Source organism: Rhinoderma darwinii, chromosome 2 (genome assembly GCF_050947455.1).
Source record: "Rhinoderma darwinii isolate aRhiDar2 chromosome 2, aRhiDar2.hap1, whole genome shotgun sequence".
Classification (NCBI taxonomy): domain Eukaryota; kingdom Metazoa; phylum Chordata; class Amphibia; order Anura; family Rhinodermatidae; genus Rhinoderma; species Rhinoderma darwinii.
Genome location: NC_134688.1, coordinates 227,026,531 through 227,050,265, shown reverse-complemented (window position 1 = coordinate 227,050,265; position 23,735 = coordinate 227,026,531). Strand labels below are relative to the sequence as shown.

Genomic DNA, 23,735 nt, shown 5'->3' with positions numbered 1-23,735 from the left:
ACGGTCCAGTCGCATTTGTTGAAGTACCTGTGGGGCATTTGGTCGCTATAGGTGTTTGGCTGGAAACATTCCCAGTTGTGCGAGAAATAGGAGGTGCACTTAATTGAGCAGGTACTGAGATGGTTGATAAAGATGAAGGATAGGAGGAAGTGGTAGCATTCGGCTATAACTGACATTTCGTATTGGATCTAGTTTGTACTGTACTGCGTTTGGAGGAATTAAATCTGTTATTAGTACTTTTACGTTTGGTGCCCAATTTAAAATTGGGGGATCGTGCAGTATCGTCAGTACCAGATACCTCCGAATCAGAGAAGTCCGTAAAGACTTGTATACGTTTACGGACAAATTGTGGTTGTGTCTTATATGTGTACACTTGACCAATATCGAAGTCTCTGCGATCCCTAATGTATTTGCGATGCTTTCTCTCCTTTATCTCTGTTTGTAATTTCTCAATATTTTTTTGTAATTGGATTTCACAGTTATTAAATTCACCCAGGGAATTGAATCCCTGAATGTCACCAATTTGCTTCTCAAGTTGCTGTGCAGTTTTGTTATATTCTCGTTTTTCAAATTCCAAAATGTATTGTAATAATTTTAGGAAACTTTCAGTCAGAAGCTCTTCCCAGCCTTTAATAAATTCTGGGTCACTGCGATAGGAGTTTGGAGTGATATTTATACGGAGACCCCTATATACAATTTTTTGCTGTATATATGTCTCCAAACTCACAATCTCCCAGCAGGATCTAATGTATCTTTGGTACGTTTTTTGTAAGTCCCTAAATGCAGTGTGTATGTCAAATTGGTGCAGCGGCACGTTATCTGTAGAAAACACATATGTGGCCTCTGCAGAACGCGTCTCTGAATTGAACGTGTCCTGCTGACTATTAGAATTAACGTGAGATCTGGTGCTGCGTGCTGCAGCCTCAGGCTCTTGTACTCGGCACTAAGCTGATTGCAGTCAGCAATGGACCTTGATTTTAACTATATGTAGTCTGTCTTTATTGCAAAACCTAGTAAATACTTTATTATTTTCAATTTCTAGTTGGCAAACAGGACTTTTTTTGCCGGCAGGCAAACAATTTTTCTCAATTTAACTAATACGCCCACCAACTATAGGGGTCCTCCCCTTTGTGTGAATCGATACTTTAATATACGTGGCATGTTTGTGTGGGATTTTCTGGAAAGTCATGTATCAGGTGGTTTATGTGTTTTTGGGCCTTGATATGGACTCGGACACTGCGTCAGAATCAGCACTAAAGATCTTCCAAAACCACCTCCCATTGATTTAATCTGAAATCAATGGGAGTAAGTCGCGGAAAAAAGAAAAAGCAGCACGTCCTTTCTTGCCGCGGTTCCGCCTCTGACCTCCTATCGAAATCAATGGGAGGCAGAAAATGCATTTTTCCCTGCGTTTTTTGTCTTCTGTCCTCAATCGCAGCGGGCAAAAAACGCGTCAAGATAGTGTGGGCAGGTCAAAATTTTTTCGGCCTGCAAAATACTCTGTGTGAACAGGGCCATACATAAACAGCACTTTGAGACACTTTACTCACCGTGTCAGAAGAGCTGCTCCCACTCCAGTCCTCTTCAGACGATGTCTTCGGTCCAGACGTCCAGTCCTTCACCTCCAGGCTCCAGAAAATGGTGGGGATCGTAGAACTCCTGCCGCCGCGCAACAACTAGACTCCCCCCCCCCCCCCCCCTCCTTACGCGGCTACGCTCTGGAGAAGGAGGCGGAGTCGGACGAGGAGGCGGAGTCGGAGGCGGAGTTGGACGAGGAGGTGGAGGACGAGGAGGACGAGGAGGTGGAGTCGGAGGCGGGCCAGCAGGTAAGTAAACTGTGCGCCGCTGTTCCTGTGTGGCTGTCCTTCCCCGTAGATCGGACTTGTGTTGCGGGCGCACCGCCTCCCTCTCGGCGGCGCGCCTGGTCGTTCACGCGTGGGCGCGCGCTTGTGGTCATGCGCGCGCGGGTGCGAGCTTGCGGTCGTTCGCGCGCGCAAGCGGTGTTTCGCGGCGGTGATGAGAGGGGGGCCCGCAGCTCACGGCATTGTTTTGGTGAAAAGAACAGGCCCCATTGCAGGGGCCTGTTTTTTTTTCTACCAAAGGCAAGTCGCGGCAGTTGCCGGGCCCCCCTTTCAATTAAGTTTGGCTGGGCCCCCTACACTAGTACCCCTAATACCCCCCTGATGGCGGCCCTGGTCGCCCAAGTGGAGGGGGCAAGAGATGATCTCACGAGGGGGACCAGCTGAAATCCAGCATCCTCCACAACGCATCCGTGCAGCTGGTCCCTTCCATGTCCGCCTGTGAGCAGAGTGAACGGAAAACCTGCCAATTAAAACGTGACAAAGCATCAGCCACTTTATTCTGAACACCTGGAATATGGTGAGCTCTGAACTGTATGTTGTGTTGGAGGCCTCTTAACACCAAACGTCTAATCAATACAACAACCGGCACTGAGGAAGAAGTTAAATGGTTAACGGCATGAACAACACTGGAGTTATCTGACCAAAATACCACAGAAGAATTAGATAATCTCTCCCCACTCCCCCCATATCTCGATGGAAACTATAATGGGAAATATTTAAAGGAGCGTCAAATTACTACACCAGAATGGACAAGGAGGCAGCACTTCCAATAATATAACAGCCTTTAATCACCCATGCGACATTTTAGTCCAACAGGACCTTTCTCAAACACTACACCAGCCTCAATGGCGCCAGACTTCGGGCCAGGAGGCCGCGCTCCACGACGAGCCCAATATTGCTCCAAAACCGGCGCTGCCCGCTGCATCCATGAACTGTATCTCCTCGTTGGTCACCGGGGGTGACCTCCAGCACGTGCGCCTATTTTAGTCCGAGACCAAATTTAACCAAACCCGAAAATCGGTCCTGAGAGCTGAAGTAATGCAAACATAATGTAATGGTGACCGGGCGCCAGCCGTGGCCAGGGACAAATGTTGTGAGAAAATGCAGCCCATGGGCATTACTCTACTCGCGAATACCAGCAAGCCCAATATCGGTTGGACCTGGCGGAGCTGTAACTTTTTGGCAGATATGGCCACAGACAAGTACGACCGTAGTTTTTATTAATTTATCAACCGGTAAACAAAAAAACATTTTCTATCTAATCAATTTCAATGCCCAGGAAGGACAATACCGTGGTAGGGCCCTCAGTTTTATCCTCCGAAAGGGGCATGCGAAAACTGCTAAACTACGAAAAGAATAAAGCAAAAATTGGCAACGTGACGATGCAGCGGGGCCTACAAAAAAAAAAATCGTCCAAATAGTGTGATGTAGAAGAGCAACTCATTAATTCCCTCAACACGCATTCCAGGAAGGAATTAAAAACCTCAAAGTAAAAACAAGAAATAGAACAACCCATGGGAAGGCACATGTCGTAGTAAAATAGCCCGGCCAACTGACAACCGAGCAGATGGTAGCAATCTGGGTGAACGGGCAATAAACGAAAAGCGGACTCCACGTCCGACTTGGCCATAAGGGCTCCCGGCCAGCCTGGCAAACTAAATCCACCGCTTTATCAAAAGAGACGTATGAGACCGCAGATAGGTCTTTGTCTATCCTGTCGTTAACCGAACTTCGTTTTTGGGTAGGACAGGTGGTGAATTAAACGAAACTTGCCAGGCTCTTTTTGGGGACTACACCTAAGAGGGAGACGCACAGGTGAGGAAACGGTAAGTCCGAAAAGGGGCCAGCCATTCGGTCCAACTCCAATTCCTTGCCCAACTTATCTGCAATAACGGACGGGAATTCCTTGGCTGATTTTCAAGTTACCCGAAAATGTAGGTGAAGGGTTATAAACTAAGGGAATAAAGAAATCGAACGAGAAGCCCGTTCTAAGCAGGGCGGCTTCCTCCATCTTAGGGTACCGGTCTAGCCATGTTAACATCTCGAACGCGTATTGTGGTCCTCGATCCTACTCGTATTATTGGGACGGGGGGCCTGGGAGTTACAACGGACGGCGGGGTGGGCGCCCCCAGAAGAAGAGCATTCGTGCTTAAACCTGCAGGACCCGTAAAATTTGCAGTGGCCTTCATTGAAGAGACATCATGAACCAGTATGCCTATTATTGGGGGCCCCGACCCCGTGGAACGTCTGCCGAACGTAGGTGGGGAGGGGGCCGTTGTCTGAAAGGGGCACTGTGACATCATAAGCCTCCAGCCAAATGTCTGTAGCTTTGGTGTCCCAACCTACCCCAGGGTTTTGCGACATACGCCTGTGGAACTCCTCGTCATAGCGCCACCAAGCTGTGCCCCTATGGGACTTTTACTCGCTAAAAGTAGTGTTTAGGTATACAAATAGCTGGAAGGACTTTTCAGGGAATCTCTGAGACACTATACAATCCAATACCGCAAACGCTAGTAAGCAGTTATTGAAGGTTTTTGCTACTCTAGGCTTCGCAGGAACCCCTCCTTTCAAAGCGTCGCTCCCTGTTGATTGTCGCAGAATCCACAGACACCAATCACCAAATATCAATTTAGTCATTCCTTGCTATTTTTTCCTTTGTATCATCAGACAAGTGAGCGCCGAGGGGGGCGATACCGCAAAAGTATGTATCCCTGAAAGTGGGCAGGGAAGGATTCGCCGTGGACGGGGATGCCTCCACTAGGATTTTCCCAGCCTCCGCCTGCGAGTCTGGTGTGGCAGAAACCGGTGGCGTGCCCGCCAACAGGGATCGCAACACGTTTAATATATATCAACATTAGAAGTACCCCCCCGCACCCCAAGCCCGAAGGCAAACATACAAACCGTGTGATGACTATGTGGGGACCAACGCCGTCGAGGGTGGAGGAGGAGGAACAGGTGCTAAAGCTGCTACTGTGACCTCCGTAACACATGGTCTTGCTGAACGATGGTGATTGGATGAGCAGTTACTATGGCGATGTCCGTCATGGCTGTCCCGTGGACTGCCGTGGTTAATCCACGGTGTTTGCTGCAGCAACAGCCACTTGCGCGGCAGCGTGGATGGCCGTGCTCCTCATAGCCCCTGGGCGAGGTCTAGCATGACCCAGGCTGGTGGGAGACCCGAAGCCAGGTGAGAGAGGAATAACATCCTCGTCCAGCCCGGCCGCTGCGTCTCGCGAGAGTTGCATTGGGACTGGAGGCCGGGATAGGCTCTGCGCATGCGCGGCCTGTCTGGCCGATGCAGAGTGCACTCTATAACCACTGGAGGGGGACAGACGCACTGGTGGCCTGGAGGGGCGAGCGGAGCGCTGTGCAGGAAGTGTGCCGGGCAAAGAGGACACCGGTGCCACAGTCTCGTTGAGTAGAGACTGCAACCCTACGGAGCCCTCGTCCTGGAGGCGGAGACTGATAATCTCCTCTAACTCTTGTCGGTTCATTGTCCGGTAAGTAAAACTCAGTTATATGTCCCTCACAAGTAACGGCCAAAAGAGAAAGGTATCTTCCTACCCTTCCCTTATAAACCCAGAACGGGGAGGGTGGGTAAGACCGCCTCAAACCTCCCAAAAAACGCCCTGTAGGCAGGTACCCCATGTTCCTATAGGTCCTGCTGCCTAAATAATAATTAAATCGTCCCTCTAGCTGACTATGGTTCTCTTAACCCCATAAATGCCCCCCAGTCATGGGCCCAATGGCTAATAAGCCTGAGGGCCTTCAATCGCAGGCATTTCTGCAACAAAATTTGCAGTGCATGAAGCGGGTCATAATCCGGTACAGTAAGCAACTGAGTAAGGGTGCGCTCACACGTGGCATGCTTGCATTATATTTCCGCAGCAAAAAAATACACTGCAGAAAACCACAATCCATGCCTATGGGAAAAATATTCTGCAAAACAGACAGATTCCTCTACTCTACTTCCTATGTTGCAGAATATTTTTCCTATAGGCATAAATTTTCGTTTTCTGCAGCGTATTTTTTATATGCCTCGTGTAAGCACACCCTAAAATTATTTTTCTCCCTCTCTGCTGCTCTTTAAAATTGACTTGTATGTACTCTGCATCCTGCTTTTTTAATCCGCATAGTTCTAATTCTATTGAATTTTATTTGTAGTATGGTGATTACAACCCTAACATTCACCAGCCTGGATTTCTATCTCAGGAAGAATTATTACCAAAACGAGTGAGTATTAACCATCCCCTTGTTCACGGTAAATGGAACAATTGTAATTTGAACAGCAGCATTTCTACTACAGCAAGTAGTGTAAGGGTATGTGCACACGATAACTGCAATTACGACTGAAATTACGGAGCTGTTTTCAAGGGAAAACAGCCCCTGATTTTCAGACGTTTTTTGAGCAACTCGCGTTTTTCGAGGCGTTTTCGCTGCGTTTTTTATGTCCGTTTTTGAGCGGTTTTCATTGGAGTCTATGAGAAAACGGCTCCAAAAAAGTCCCAAGAAGTGTCCTGCACTTCTTCTTTTGACGAGGCTGTAATTTTACGCGCCGTATTTTGACAGCGACGCGTAAAATGACAGGTCGTCGGCACAGTACATCAGCAAACCCATTGAAAGTAATGGGCAGATGTTTGCCGACGTATTGGAGGTGTTTTTTCCTAAAAGCTGGATTCCCATAGTGCAGATTTTTACTGCAGAAAATGTTGTATATTTTGCTGCGTTTTTTACAATGCTAGGAGATGGTGACATCTACTTTGAAAAACTCGGCAATTCAGTCCACTCTCCACAGCAGAAATTAACATGCTACGGTCCGAAAAATACGCACCGCAGGTAAATTTCTGCTCTGAATTTTTACCCAGCCTGTGGATGAGATTTGTTAAATCTCACCCACTTTGCTGCTACTCTATTCTGCTGCGTATTTTCCGTTGGCAATTCCAGATGGAAAATATGCAGCAATTCCGCAACGTGTGAATAAGCCCTAATACAGTAGCATCAAAGTGGTTGAGATTTGAACAAACCTCATCCACACGCTGTGTAAATGCAGAATGGAAAAACCTTCATGTCCATTGTATTTGTGCCTCAAAAGACACAACTCCCAAAAAAAATATTATTATACTTAACCAGAATTTTGTGTTTCTTCGTCCAGGCCGGCCTCCTGGGCTGACGTTTCATCCCATGTGACCGCTGCAGCCAATCACAGGCTGCAGCGGTCACATGGGATGAAGGGTCGTCCCAGGGCTGCAGGACGTCGAAGGGACGCATTGCCATGGTAAGTATCTATTATTTTTTTTCTTTTTCAGTGCAGCGGACATTCCGGTCAAAAAACTGCATCACAATTTGGCGCAGTTTTTCGGCCAGAATTCCCTGCGGCGACCAGGGCAAATATGCAAATTGCGCAGCGTATCCGCCATGTGTGAACATAGCCTAAGGCCAGATTACCACGGGGCAGATACGCTGTGTAAAAATCACGCAGCGTGTCCGACCAGTAACCCGCAGTACATCCTGGTGTGATTTTCTAACGAAATATCCTCTGCAGAAAAAAGCCTTTCATACTTACCCCTTCCCTCCCCTGGCGTCAGCTCCGGCCTACCTGGATGACGTTGCAGGCAATGTGACGCTGCTGCCTAAGATTTATTTATTTCCCACAGTTGCGTTTTTTGTGGCTTAATTGCTGCGTGTAAGCCGCAAAAGTGGCAATATTTTGCTGTCTGTTGCGGGTTTTGCATCCCTATTTATTTCAATGGGGAAAACCCGCAACGGAAAATCAACAAAAACGCAGCATAAATTGACATGCTGCAGAATTACATTCCGCACCGCAGGTCAATTTATTAATGTTTACTCTGCAGTTTTTTTCTGCAGCGGGGGCATGACATTTTCTAAATCTCCTCCACTTTGCTGCTACTGTAAATGCTGCAGAATTTCCGCACAGAATTCCGTTGCGGAAATTCCGCAGTATTTACGTTCTGTGGGAACCCGGCCTAAGAGTGCGGTCACACACGGAAGATTTTGTTGCAGAAATTTTCTGTCACTGAAAATCCGTTCTTCTGAATGGGTTTTTCTGTAGGAGGTGCATGGATTTCTGCGAGTTCTTTTCAGATGAATAGAACTAATTTTCAGTCACAGAAAATGTCTTCAACAAATCTGCTGCGTGTGACTGTATCCAAACAAGATAGAAGTTTAATACATCAGATCATCTGCACAAAGGTGAATAATGGATGTAGACCATATTCACCGCTGTGTTATCTAGCCAATATTGGGTGTGTCCACATCACCGTTCCTTTCCACTGAGTGTTTCCGTCTGATCTTTCCGCCGGTTTAACCCCCCCAACGGAAAGGCAAACTGAAACCTAAGCTTACGTTTGCATCACCATTGATATCAATGGTGACGGAAACATTGCTAAAGGTTTCCGTTTGTCACCGTTGTGACAGGGTTCCGTCGTTTTTGACTGAATCAATAGCGCAGTCAAACAGAAACATCTTTGGCAGCCCCATAGAAATGAATGGAGTGGTGGCCGAGCAGGCACAATACCGCTCCATTCCTATGGGGCTCCCAGGAACCACAAGGTAAGCTCGTTCTCATGATTGGTGGGGGTCCCAGCAGTTGGCCCGCCACTGATCAGATATTTATCACCTATCCTTTCGATAGGTGATAAATATTGATTAAGGGGTAACCCCTTTAAAGAGGCTCTGTCACCACATTATAAGTGCCCTATCTCCTACATGAGGAGATGGGCGCTATAATGTAGGTGACAGCAGTGCTTTTTATTTCATAAAACGATCTGTTTTCACCACTTTATTAGTGATTTTAGATTTATGCTAAGGAGTTGCTTAATGCCCAAGTGGACATTGTACAGGGGAGTGTATGACGCTGACCAATCAGCGTCCTGCACTCCTCTCCATTCATTTAGGCAGCACATAGGGATCCTTTTACATCACTATGTGCTGTCTTATACTAACACATTAACAATACTGAAGTGTTTAGACAGTGAATAGACATTCCACGGGATGTCTATTCACAATCTGTGCACTTCGTTACTGTTTCTGTGGTAGTTACAGCAGAGCAAAGCATAATCCCGCGAGATTACGCAGTAAATGACAGGTTACAGCAAGATTAAGCTTTACTCTGCTGTAACTACCAAAGAAACAGTAAAGAAGTGCAGGGATTGTGAATAGACATCCCGTGGAATGTCTATTCACTGTCTAAACACTTCAGTATTGTTAATGTGTTAGTATAAGACAGCACATAAGGATCTAGCAGGATCCCTATGCGCTGAGTAAATGAATGGAGGGGAGTGCATGAGGCTGATTTGGTCAACGTAATACACACTCCTGTACAACGCCCACTTGGTCTAAAATAAAAATACGTCCACTTGGGCATTAAGGAACTCATTAGCATAAATCTAAAACCGCTAATAAAGTGGTGAAAATAGATCGTTTTTTTAAATAAAAAGCACTGCAGTCACCTACATTATAGTGCCGATCTCCTTATGTAGGAGATGGGCCACTTATAATGTGGTGACAGAGCCTCTTTAATACCTTATTTATCTGGTGGTTCTCCCCGAGAATCTCTTGTATATTTAGGCTAGGTACACTCTGTGTCTTTGTTGCCTTTTTAACATGCATTCTTTTTATTTTGGTTGATGAACTCCTATTGACAGATATGGGAGTTTATGTACCAAAACAAAAAAAAAAGCATGTTAAAATGTAACAAAAATACATTGTGAACTCCGCCTTATCCATGAACGTGTAATATCTCTGTGGCCCTGTTCACACAGTCTTTTTGACACGGTTTGTGCAAAAAATGGCTGAAATTTCCTGTGAGCGGAAAAAAAACGCCCGCAGGTAAAAGAAGTGACATGCCCCATCTTGAGGCATTTTACACCTCAAAAACCCCATTGAAATCAATAATAGACGCTGCAAACTACCGATGTGGTTTTTGACGCGTAGTTTGACGTGTTTTATGGCAAAAAACACCAGCTTTTCCTTTGCCTGTTGAAGAAAGGGGTAAAAAAACATGTAAAAAAAAAAAGCTTCTACATTCAAAAAACTCTGTGTGAATAGGGCCTAAATCTAGGGTGGGTTAGGCCTCATGCACACGGCCCGTAAAAAAAAACGAAAAGTAGGAGATCCATAATTCCTGGCACTGTTCTACGGCACGGACACCCCTCCGTAGCGATACAGAAAGGTGCCCGCGGCTAATAGAACCGGGCGGGTCCGTAATTGCGGTCGCAATACGGTCCGCAATTATGGAAATTTTTTATGGTCAGTTGCATGGGGCCTTAGAGATTAATACCTAATATTCCTGGTGGTTTAGGATGAAGTATTTAATGGTATAATTTGTGTTGGTATAGTCATATAGTACATTGAAGCATAAAATGTACCTATACTTTATTTCCCGTTACTTATAATGTGCCAACATATTACGCAGAGCTGTACAGAGATTGTCATTGTTTACATCAGTACCTGTCCCCAATAGGGATTACAAGCTAATTTCCCTATCTCAGCTGCGCACACACACAGGCCATTTTTTATAGGAAGCCAATTAATGTACCAGTGTGCCGCCTGCCAAACACAGGGAGAGTTTACAAGCAACACATAAGTGAATGAGGCAGAAGGAGAGGTCTGTAGCAAAAGCGGCTGAGCGTTATTGGGAAAGGCCCTATAAGGAGGAACATGTAAAGTTTTTTTTTTGTTTTTTTTTTTACTGGAAATAGAGTTTAATATAGGGATCTATCTAGTTTCTAGCATAATACTAGAAAATATGTTATGTGTAAGTGTATAACCTTTTGTCTGGGCCAGGGGACATACCTCTTTTTTTTTTTTTTTTTTCCCCACAAAGCCATTGTCTCCTGTCCGAGAACTATCAGGAGAATCATACCATATACTATATTATTTGCAAACATAAATACAATAGAAATAATTTTGCATTACTCTATTAATATATACTGTGCACAGACTATATTAATATGAATGGAAATGTTTCTGTAGGTTCTCCAACAATATCAGATGACATCAGAAATGTGGCAGGAGAAAATAACTGCATGGTATGCAGAACACAGAGGAATTGCTAGGTATGCCAACAAAAGATGTGCAGGTGGTTATTCTGAAAGATATTTGTAAAGCAGTTTGTCTAGGTGGACCTGTAGTCAGTGCTGATATATTGGGCAGCATTCCGCAACCTTTAGGGTATGTTCACACGGCCAAATTTCAGACGTATACGAGGCGTATTTTGCCTCGTTTTACGTCTGGAAATACGTCTCAAATACGTCGTCAAACATCTGCCCATTACTTTCTATGGGTATAACGCTGTATTGTCCATACGACGCGTAATTTTACGCGTCGTACGGCAATTACGACGCGTAAAATTACGCCTCGTAAAAAGAAGTGCAGGACACTTCTTTCAACGTTTTTGGAGCGGTTTTCTCATAGACTCCAATGAAAACAGCTCCAAAAACGGACGTAAAAAACGCTGCGAAAACGGCGTGAAAACAGCGTGAAAAATGCGAGTTGGTAAAAAAACGTCTGAAAAGCAGGGTCTGTTTTCCCTTGAATACAGCTCTGGATTTTCAGACGTTTTTGTTGACTACGTGTGAACATACCCTTAATTTGTATCCAACAGAATTAGCAGCTTCTAGATCTTGTAAAAGAACCTTGAGCTTAAAACAGCCCATTTCAGCCATAACCACAAGCGCTGATCAACAAGACAGCTCGTTGATCGGCGCTCATTTGCTTCTTTCACAAGGAGCTATGTATGGGGACGAGCGCTCATTTTTACGTTCGCTCTTCCCCGTACATTTCTATCCTGTCGGCAGCGCGTCTCCCTGTTTACACAGATAGATGCTCTGCCGATAACGATAATATTCAGAAACTATACAATCAGCCGATGAATGAGAGTTTGCTCGTTCATCGGCTGATCTTTTCTTGCTTACACAGGACAATTATTGGGAACAAGTGTTCTGTGAACGCTCGTTTGCTCAATAATTGGCCCATGTAAAAGGGCCCTTGGGAAACATATACAACTGACATGATTCTGGGTAGTGCTTACACTGCAAACTTAACTTTGAAGTTTACTAATCGAAAATGCAATACCATTTCTAAGGCTCTGTTCACATTTCTGTCCTTTTCCGTCCGGTTTCTGTTTCTCTTTGATGACCACAATAGCTTGGCATGCTGCTTTGTTCTATCCAGTAAAAAAATTAATAAATAGAAACATACCTGTAATGACTCCACGTAAAACAGAACCTATGATGCCTGTTTAACATTGTATTAGGCTCTGTTCAAAGACTGTTATCATATCTCTTCCCTTTGCGGTCATGATCAATATTTCACTGCGGGGCACTTCGATAATACTGGTAGTTGATTCTGAGTCTATGATCTATTATTTTCAAAATAGTTTGTATTGTTATAAATAATCAATTTATTTACGGGAAACTTGATTGCTATATGGTCCTTGGAATATCACATGAGTTATGTCATCACATTTATTTGATTTATTTTCTGTATGTTTCTATTAATTTTTTTAGAGATGAAGCAGAGATGAATTACTTAAAAATTGCACAAGACTTGGACATGTATGGCATGAATTACTTTCGAATATCAGTGAGTAAATCATTGCTTGATATTTATTATAATAGATATATTTTTTTAAGAATTACAAATTGGGTACAGCATTGGCTATAAAAGGAAGTTTAAGTAATGTTTTCCTTTGGTCAACTTTTTATCATATAAGCTATTATCCATGTGAGCAAGTGTGCAGAGCCGCTAACAAACAGTGACTCTGGCTCTGGTGCACCTGTTTAGTTCACGTATTACGTGGTTGGCCATATACTTGAATGGCTGCATGTAATACTACATTTCGCCTGTAGTGGCCAATGCAGATGAAATTAGCAGCTAACTGAAACCCAAGAAACAAAATAATATGATGGAACAGGGGTTTTTACCTGGGAAAAGCAACTAGACAAATGCACCTTTTTTTTTTTTCTTTGAGTTTTTAATGTGTAGAATAACACCAAAAAATAGTGCAGTACCGTGTTAGCCAGAAACAATTATGTCATGTTAGAAAAAAGCACAACGTTTAAGATGTTAATTGTTTTTGTGTAAGTGATTTATTTGTAAACTTGCCTGAAGGAGCCTGTGTTGTCTGAAAGCTTGCATATAGAACTTTTCTGGTTTAGCCAATAAAGGTATCCTACCTACAATACTTTTGTCTTTTTTGTCACAAAAGTATTTAACATTGCATAGTGTGTAGAATAAAATAACACTAGGTCATCACTGCCAGTGGCAGATTAAGTAGACCCCGGGCTGTTACCCAAACTTGTGCCCCCCTTCTCCACCGCCGCCTTCCGCGCGCTAACTATTGTTAATGCTACCTTTTTGTGCATGCATTAACAAATGGGTGTTACGATTACTCTTGTCAAAGGCTGTGTTTCTAAATAATGACAGTCTCCAGCCATCACTGACCGTATCATGCTGTGCAGGGACACATCCTCCTGACAAGGGGAATGGTAATACGCATTTGTCTATCAGTCCTGGACTGCACGAAGACTTTTTTGTGAAATACAAGGATTTCCTATAATAACCATGTCAGGAGAGGTGACAGATTCTCTATAAATCTAGTGACCTCAGGTGAGGACTTATCAGACCCATTTCTGCAGAATTTTCACTCCGATGACTGCAGCTCTTTACTTTTCCAACATTTCCACACCTATTAAAGAAGATAAAATTCTCATGGTAACAAACACTATGCCCCTAAACATAATAATAACCCATACAATGTGCCCCTGAATAAAATAGTACCAAACAACTTGCCCCTGAATATAATTGTCACACACTGTAAAGTAAAGCACCACATACACAGTGCCCCCTGTAGATAGCGCCCCACACACCTGCTGTAGATAGCGCCACACACATTCCCCTGTAGCTGGCGCCACACACATCCCCCTGTAGCTGGCGCCACACACATCCCCCTGTAGCTGGCGCCACACACATCCCCCTGCAGCTGGCGCCACACTCGGCCCCCTGCAACTAAACAAACAAACGAATAAAAGCAAAAATATTTTACTTACCTTGCCCCGTTTCCACGACGGATGGAGCACTGCACATCCTCCAGGCGGGACGCATGCGCACGCCAGCGTGATGCAGTGATGTCGTCACGCCGGCCTGCACAGGGATTCTTCCCCATTCCTTACAGACTGCAGGCCTAATGTGGCCTGCAGCCTATCGTATTCATTTGTATCTGCGTCCTGAGGGCACAAATTCAAGTGAATGTGGTTGTCGCTAGCACCGGGGCCGCCTCTGGTGCTAGCAACGCCACCGGGCATGAGGGGGCCCATGCGGTCATATGCCGTTCAAGCGGCCATGGGCCCCCTGGGAGCATTGGGGCCCCCGGCGACCGCCCGAATTGCCCTAATGATCCGCCACTGATCACTGCATATCTATATGTATAATTTGCAAGAAAATGCTAATATGAGATACATGTTGAATAGGTCATTAGATATTGATATTTATGTTTTATAGTTTTTTTTTTTTTTTTTTCTATTACAGCAAACGAAGAGTGATTCTGATATTCTGCTTGGAGTTGATGCAAAGGGAATCCATATTTACAGTAGAAATAACAAAATATCACCTTTAAAGTCTTTCAAATGGGGTGACATCAGAAATATTTCTTATAATTCCAAGAAAGTGAGTAAACATATGTTACAATGCATTTAAAGGCAATGTACTTCTAAATATGTAACCGTTATTAAAAGATTTTGGGCAATGTGATATACCACAGCCATAACATTAACACCACATGCCTAATATTGTGTATATAATAATGTGAATGTCCACTTTGTGCCACTAAAACAGCGCTGACCCTTCGAGGCACGGACTCCACAGGACCTCTGAAGGTGTCCTGTGGGCTCTAGTACCAAGAAGTTAGCAGCAGACCCTTTAAGTCTTGTAAGTTGTGAGGTGGGACCTCCATGAATAGACTTATTTTTCCAGCACATCTTACAAACGCGCAATTGGATTAAAGTATGGGGAATTTGGAGGCCTAGTTAACACCTTGAACTTTTTGTCACGGTCCTTATACCATTACTGAACAATTTTTGCAGTGTGGCAGGGCGCATTATCATGCGTAAAGAGGCCACTGCCATCAGGAAATACCATGAAGGACTGTACTTGGTCTGCAACAATGTTTAGGTATGTGATACATGGCAGTTAACATCCATATGAATGCCAGGACCAAAGTTTTCAGGCAGAAAATTGCCCAGAGCATCATACTTCCTCTGCCGGCTTGCCTTCTTCCTATAATGCATCCTGGTGCCATATGTTCCCCTGGTAAACGAAGCACACGCATCTGGCTGTCCACGTGATGTCAAAGAAAACGTTATTCATCAGACTTGGTCACCTTCTTTTATTGTTCCATAGTCCAGTTCTAAAGCTCATATGCCTATTGTAGAAACTTTTGGCGGTGGATAGGGGTCAGCATGGGCACTCTGACCGGTCTGGATCTATGCAGCCCCATAGAACACACAGTGCAACACAGCTTGTTGCGTGACCCCTTCCTATCATAGCCTGCAGTAGCTTTTTCAGCAGTTTGTGCTACAGTAGCTTTTTTCTGGGATCGGACCAAACGGGTCAGGCTTTGCTTCCCATGTGCATCAATGAGCGTTGGGCTTCCGTGACTCTGTCGGTGGTTCTCCGATTTGTCCTTCCTTGGACCACTTTAGGAACTAACCACTGCATACAGGGAACACCCCACAAGACCTGTCGTTCTTGAGATGCTCTGACCCAGTCGTTACTCTAATCATCACAATTTGACCCATATCCACGCCACTCAGATCCTTAAGCTTACCCATTTGTCCTGCTTCCAACACATTAACTTCAAGAACTGACTGTTCACACGCTGCAGGGCCTGCTCTAGATATGTGTGGGCTCTTCAACAATAGAGTCCCAGTGGGCCCCTTTGCAGTATGTCACACGCAGCAGTAAAACTGCATGTATTGAAGATTCACCTAATATTGTAATCAGTACTGCCGAAATTTCGGCAGGACCAGCCTGATATGTTGGATTTTAACATGTCCGATTCTTTTGTTCACAAGGGAGATATGTTTTGCTCCCCCTCAACAAAAAAAAAACAACCCAAAAAACATTTATAACATGACAGGCTTAGATACAGCGCCTCCGCAGTACACTGTCCCTGGATATACTTTATAATAAATAATCAGCGCTGTGGGGCCATCAAAAACACTAATCTATGTATGATAATATACCTCTAAACTATACAGTCATATATAGTTACCAAATAATACCACTGTTAAAGGGGGTGGGGTAATAGCGGGATTCACTGGTCAGTGACACCCACTCTTACTACCGCCTTTATAAACAGGGTCACTAGGGTTATGCCTAGTTCCCCTACCTTTTTCCTTATACGAACGTCGATCTAATTGTTAGCGGCTACTCAAGGGAATAAGACTGTATAGTAAATAAAGGTAATATTTATTAACATACAGTAATCACTCTCATATATAAATTACAGTAACTAATCACAGTACAGTATAAACACGGTATCACACTCCTAATTATACCGCCACCCACTTACCTAAACATACACAGAATACAGTTCCGTTACAACACAATACACATAAGTTACTTGTGATTCTCACACGCTCTCTATCTCTATCCCACTCCCTCCTAATATAACTTTCCCTATACACTAAGGGTTAATACGGGATAAGGAGGAACAAGGGGAATGGGTTACTGTGTAAAACGGACAGCAAGGGTTAACTCAGGGACTCTGGGACAGCAAGGGTTAACTCAGGGACTCTGGGACAGCAAGGGTTAACTCAGGGACCCTGGGACAGCAAGGGTTAACTCAGTGACTGGGACAGCAAGGGTTAACTCAGGGACTCTGGGACAGCAAGGGTTAACTCAGGGAGAACAAGGGGTTAACTTACTCAGGGAAGCAAGGGTTAACTCTGGGACAGTAGGGACTCAGGGAGAGCAAGGGGTTAACTCAGGGAAGCAAGGGTTACAGCAGGAGGAGACAGGGAGAGACAGGGTTAAGTGTAGCTACTGCTACACTTGATACTTAGCGGAGCAGCAGAGGCAGGAGCAGGAGCCCAGGTCTTTGGAGGAGAGAGAGGTGAGCCGGGTCGTGATGGTCTGGGAGGCAGGCAGCTCTCAGCTGATCGTAGCTCCAGCTGGCTTGGGCTCCTGAGCGTACCGACGCAGGGCTATTTAACCCTGTCGGTACGCTCGCAGCGGGGAATGTGGCGCTTGCCCCTGGCTAGCAAGGGTCGGCATGATGATAATGTATCACCAGCCGACTCATGAGCGCCCGCGCGAGACAGTCCGTGCGCGTGGGAGACTTGAAATGGAGACAGGGGATAACTATCCCTTGTGTCCATGGTTTCCTAACAAAGCAGGGCAATGCTAATTGTCCTGCTCTGCTTCCAACCGCATTCATGACCAGGGCCGTTGTTGTTACAGCCCTGGCTCATGATACATTATATGTTTTATACATACACATATATATACATATATACACTGTATACATACACACTATATATATATATATATATATATATATATATATATATATATATATATATATATATATATATAGACACTTCCCTTTACAACCACTATACAAGGAGCAAATATTATCACCATACATATTACTTTCACACTGTTACTGAACAAAATCCACTGTACCAAGACAAACATTACCACCATACAGTGACCACATAGTGGTAGTTACCAGTTCTACACTGGCACACTGTAGAGCATATCCATGAATATAGTACAGTTAAATCTAGTGACTCACAGGTGACGTCTCCTCTAAATATAGTGAGGACCGCCATGACAACTCTTCCTGACCGCAAATTGCACAACTGCAGAATATGACCGACAGACCTCTTTGGCGCCTATTCTTTTCCAGCACACTCCCCACCTCCACAAAAACTCCCCATCCATAGTGCCCCAGATGGAAATAATACCACCCTTGGTGCCCCACACAATAATGGTACACCATCTTTTGTGCCCCCTCTAGGCCCTACACAGTATTACTATTTGAGGGAACTAAAAAAGAGACAGTGTCCCCTTTAGGCCTCACACAGTAATAGTGCTCCTCTTAGTGTCCCAAGCAGTAATCGTGCCCCCACTTGGTGGTAATAATTTATTTTAATACCCCCTTTTTTGCCCCCCACTCCCTAATAATGACCATTTTTATGCCCCCACTCAGTAATATTCCCCCTTTTATGCTTCACTTAGTAATAATGTTAGATTCTATGTCCCAAACAGTAATAATGCCAATTTTTTTACCCCAATTAGTAAGAATACCCTTTTATGCACCTTCTCCTGAATAATGCCACCGTTTATGCCACACTTAATAATAATTAATTATAATAATAGCCCTTTTATGCCCCACTCACTAATAATGTGTAAAGAAGTAGTGGTCCCCCCCCCATTAATAGTGCCTCCACTGCGCCCCTAAAAATAAAATTTTGTACTCTCCTAACCCCGTTCCCATGACCAGTTGGGACGACTTCATCTGTGGCACAGGAGTCAGGATGCAGGGAGGTCATCGTACCGCCTACGCCGGCCCACTGACGTCGCCAGTGTGGTCCTGGTGTCTCGTAGGCCTAAACCAGCCCGTGACCTACTAGAGTAAATGGCAGGGCAGGGAGCCAATGGCTCTCTGGTCCACCATAGATTCCAATTTAAAGATGACCGTGGGACCTGCTACACGTCCCTAGACGTCATATTGGACGGCATTATAAATTAAAAAAAAAAAAATTACCAACAGCAGTGGGCCCCGGTAGACACAATGGGCCCCGACACCTGTCCAGGTGCTAATGCCAGTCATGATATGCTCCCTAATATATCCCGCCCCTTGACAGGTGCCTTTTGTAAGGAGATAATCAATATTCACTTTGCCTGTCAGTGGCTTTTATGTTATGGCTGAATGGTGTATATGGTTAGTGCAATAACTGGCACTAATATTTATATGAGACTATCAGATCAAACTGTAAAAGCTACAAAGCAAATTTTTTTTTCTCCAATTCGGTAAAATCGTAGTGTGCCCCACTGTACAGATCTCTATAAAAACGTATTAGGGTATGTTCAAACGGCTTATTATCAGACGTAATTCATTTTTACGCCTCGAATTACGCCTGAAAAGATGGCTCCAATACACCTGCAAACATCTGCTAATTGCTTGCAATGGGTCTTACAATGTTCTGTTCAGACAAGGTGTATTTTTACGCGTCGCTGTCAAAAGACGGCGCGTAAAAGGACGCCCGCCTCAAAGAAGTGCATGTCACTTCTTGGGACGTGATTGGAGCCATTTTTCATTGACTCCATTGAAAAACCGCTCCAATTACGTCCATAATGGACGCCGCGAAAAACGCGTGCACTTGAAAAAATTTCTGAAGTTCAGGATCTGTTTTCGCCTGAAAACAGCTCTGTAATTTCAGACATATTTTGGTAAGCCTGGTGAACATCATACCCTTAGAGTCCTGACTCACTGCACATCAACAGTCTTATAACAAATATGTAATTAACATTAATAATTGGATTGGATTTTGCCTCGTTTTTATATGGATGTTATGGTAAAATCTGACGGTCCCTTAAAATGTAGCTATAATCAAAATTACTTAGATGGGGTGTTCCAATAATGCAGCATGGCATGTGGAAATTCAAATTCCCAAAGGCTTTCATGCCAGCTCCTCAACTACAGACTTTCATAAACAGAACAATTTGAAATTCCCCTGGCAGTACTAGCCTTTTTTCAGATTAGAGACTCTGTCACCACATTATAAGTGCCCTATCGCCTACATAAGGAGATGGGCGCTATAATGTAGGTGACAGCAGTGCTTTTTATTTAGAAAACCAATCTATTTTTACCACTTTATGAGCGATTTTTAGCTTTATGCTAATTAGTTTCTTAATGCCCAAGTGGGCGTGTTTTTACTTTGGTCAGTGACATACACTCCACTGTACAACGCCCACTTGGTCTAATCAGCGTCATACACTTCTCTCCATTCATTTACACAGAAGATAGCGCTATAGCTATGTGCAGCCACATACACAAAGACTAACATTACTTCAGTGTCCTGACAATGAATATACATTACCTCCAGCCAGGACGTGATGTGTATTCAGAATCCTGACACTTCTGAATCTTTTCTGTGAGATTTCCAGCAAGGCAAACGTAATCTCGCTTTAAATGACAGTTTACAGCATAATCTTGCGAGATTACGCTTGCCTTGCTAGAAATCTCACAGAAAAGATTCAGAAGTGTTAGGATTCTGAATACACCAGCAGAAAAAAATAGGACATAGATCACTTTAAAACCACAAAAAAGCCCATACTTACTAAGTGGGTGGGTGAAAACCCATTCCCAGCAGGACACAGACAGGTCAAAAAATGCTGCAGAAGGAGGGTGCATTAAATAGTGATAGCCACTCCCACTAGTCTTGAGGGGAGTGGTGAACTAAGTGCTCACAAGTGTGCAATAAATGAGTGTCAGTGTTAGTGTAGTGCTAGGGTGTGAATGTGTGGTAAAAAAGAAATGTGTATGTATGGAAGTGTCAGAACTATGTGATAATGTAATAAAAAATAATAAGTGTGATGAATAGGGATCAGTGCTGTGAATAGTACATGGGGTGTCAGTACTATGTGTAATACGTGGAGGGATAACGTGCTGGTCATCAGGCATAGCATATCTTGCCGAATCACAGCCTATTTGTAACGCCGCTACTGTTAGCTAAGGCGGGCTGCTCTGCATGCCAAACCAAACACCAGCACATCATGCCCTCCCAGCATATAAGACCAGGCTGCGTCCTGAAAAAAAGTATACATAGTAAAAATATCCAACCACACTTATTTTTTATTACATTATCACACAGTTCTGACACTTTCATACATACACTTTTCTTTTTTACCATACATTCACACCCTAGCACTACACTAACACTGACACTCCTTTATCGCACACTTGTGAGCACTTAGTTCGCCACTCCCCTCAAGACTAGTGGGAGTGGCTATCCCTATTTAATGCACCCTCCTTCTGCAGCATTTTTTGACCTGTCTGCGTCCTGCTGGGAACAAGTTTTCACCCAACCACTTAGTAAGTATGGCCTTTTTTGTGGTTTTGAAGATTCTGAATACATATCACGTCCTGGCCGGAGGTAATGTATATTCACTGTCAGGACACTGCAGTAACGTTATAGTGTGTTTATGTGGCTGCACATAGCGATATAGCTATATCGCTATGTGCTGTGTAAATGAATGGGGAGAAGTGTATGAGTAAAAACGCCCACTTGGGCATTAAGAAACTAATTAGCATAAAGCTAAAAATCGCTCAAAGTGGTAAAAATAGATAGTTTTCCTAAATAAAAAGCACTGCTGTCACATACATTATAGTGCCCATCTCCTTATGTAGGAGATAGGGCACTTATAATGTAGTGACAGAGCCTCTTTAATTAATACTGTTTAAAAGCTGTATATAATGTATAGAAGTTACTGCATATAGTGTATAGTATTACTAAACATGAAATGTGGATGAAGCACTACTGTTGAAAAATTATTTTATTGTTTCAGCTGACCTTTGCACCAGTTGATAAAAAAGCAGAAACTTTCAAATTCTATTCTAAAGAGCAAAATGTGAATAAACTGGTAAGTTCATATGAAATGCAAGGCACGAGCTAACAACTAAAAATTAAAACGGTGCTTAGAGGGGTTGTGCAGAATTAGAAAAGCAGAGCTGCTTTAAAACAAAAACCGCTCCACACCGGTCAGCAGGTTGTGTGTGGTATTAAAGCTTGGCTACATTGAAGTGAATAGAGCAGATCTACAAAACCAGCCGCAGCTATGTTTTTCTATTCTTGTACAACCCCTTTAGGCACTGTACTATCATGTTAAAGAGTATCTTTCACCAAAATGCTCTTTATGTTTTTGTACAAATAAATAAATATATTCTACACGGTGATCCTTCTAAATTTCACTTTCACTGTATTCTAAAGGTTATTTTTTTTTTTTTTTAACCAATAAATACATTTATCACCTACCGTATATACAGATACCCTGCTGTAATGGCTAGGAGCGGAGCTAGCCTCCAATCTGGCCGATTTATCGAGTGCAGCATATGAGGGGTTTTTAGCCACCGGCACCCCAGCAACGTGATCCCTGGGTTGCCGGTGGCTGCAATGGCAACCTGAGGCCTAATACTGGCCTCCTGGTCTGCCAGCTACAGAAGCCTCCTATGCCCCGCTCGGAGACGGAGCCTAAAAGACTTCTGGTACTGACGGCAAGATAGCGCCCGTTCGGAGGTGGAGCCTAATCGGCTTGCTGTCAGTGAATGACTGACCGTTCTAATACATTGCACTACATACGTAGTGCAATGTATTAGAACAGCAATCAAACAGTTGAACCTTCAAGTCCCCTAGTGGGACTAAAAAAGTAATGTAAAAAAAAAAAACTTGTAAAAAGTAAAATGTCATTTATTATCGAAAAAAATAAATAAACCATACATATTTGGTATCGCCGCATCCATAACGGCCTGAATTATAAAAAATATTGTTATTTATACCATGTAGTGAACACTGTAAAAAAACAAACAAAAAAAAACACTGCCGGAATTGCTGTGTTTTGGTAATTTTGCCTTCCAAAATTTTAAATAAAAAGTGATCAAAAAGTCGCATGCATCCAAAAATACCTATAAAAACTACACCTCATCTCACAAAAAACAAGTCCTCATACAGCTCCGTCAATGACAACATTAAAAAGTTATGGCTCTTACAACATGGCGACAGCAAAAATACATTCTTTTTACAAAAGTAATTTTACGGTGCAAAAAGCTGAAAAACCTAAAGTGCTGTAAATTTGGTATCACCGGAATCGTACTGACCCGCAGAATAAAGTTAACATGTAATTTATAACGCATAGTGAACGCTAAATAAAAACAACTATACAAACTATGCAAGAATTGCTGTTTTTTGGCCACCTTGCCTCCCAAAAAAAGTATAAAAAATGATCAAAAAGTCGCATGTACCCTAAAATGGTACCAATAATAACTACAGCTCATCCTGTATAAAACAGCCCTCCTACCCTTACGTCTGTGAAAAAATAAAATTCGCTAAGGCTCCAGTAAGTCAGGAAAGAAAAATATGCAGTTGTGCAGGCTCGAGGGGAACATTTCTTCTGTTTCAAAAGGCGATTATCAAGGCCCTAAAATTAGGGAACCAGGAAGGGTAGGGCCCAAACGTATCTGCTGGAAGCGAGGGTGCCCGTATTATACCAGGACAACACTTTCCCAGCAAAATACTGCAAAGGAGCAGAGTGTCAGTGCGACACTGGCCTGTGCAGAAAGGATTGCTTCACAGCATAACACACATCTGTGAATTATATTGTTTTGTTTTTTTTTAGCCCATTATTATATCACCTATGTCCCTGTTGTACGCTGCTCCGCTTACATGTACCCCCACATTATGAACTAAAATACCAGCAAAACTCCAAACAAAACTACTATCAAGCAAAATCCACACTCCAAAAGCCAAGTGGCGCTCCCTCCCATCTGAGCCCTACAGTGTGCCCAAACAGCAGTTTACTTCCACATTTATGGAATCGCCATACACTGGAGAACCCTTTTAACAATTTTTGGGGTGTGTCTCCAGTGGCACAAGCTTGGCACTACATATTTGCCACTGAAATGGCATATCTAGGGAAACATTTCCAAAAATTGGAAAACACAGCATAATAATTAGAGAGCTGTCTTTTCATAGTGGCACAAGCTGGGCACCACATATTGGCAGAACTATGGAAAAATTGCCATTTTCACTGCAACATGGAGTATACACTGATTTCTGTAAAATACAG

At 43.6% G+C, this 23,735-nt stretch overlaps 1 protein-coding gene across 2 annotated transcripts in view; it reads left to right on the top strand.

Moving 5' to 3' along the window:
• LOC142740985 (merlin-like) overlaps positions 1-23,735 on the top strand; it is a 76,121-nt gene that overhangs the window by 31,195 nt on the left and 21,191 nt on the right. For both annotated transcript variants that reach the window (XM_075850387.1, XM_075850388.1), the window contains exons 5-9: positions 6,027-6,095; positions 10,857-10,939; positions 12,392-12,467; positions 14,412-14,549; positions 21,462-21,536. In XM_075850387.1, coding sequence (XP_075706502.1) covers positions 6,027-6,095; positions 10,857-10,939; positions 12,392-12,467; positions 14,412-14,549; positions 21,462-21,536 — 441 coding nt within the window. The remainder of the gene's footprint in view (positions 1-6,026; positions 6,096-10,856; positions 10,940-12,391; positions 12,468-14,411; positions 14,550-21,461; positions 21,537-23,735) is intronic.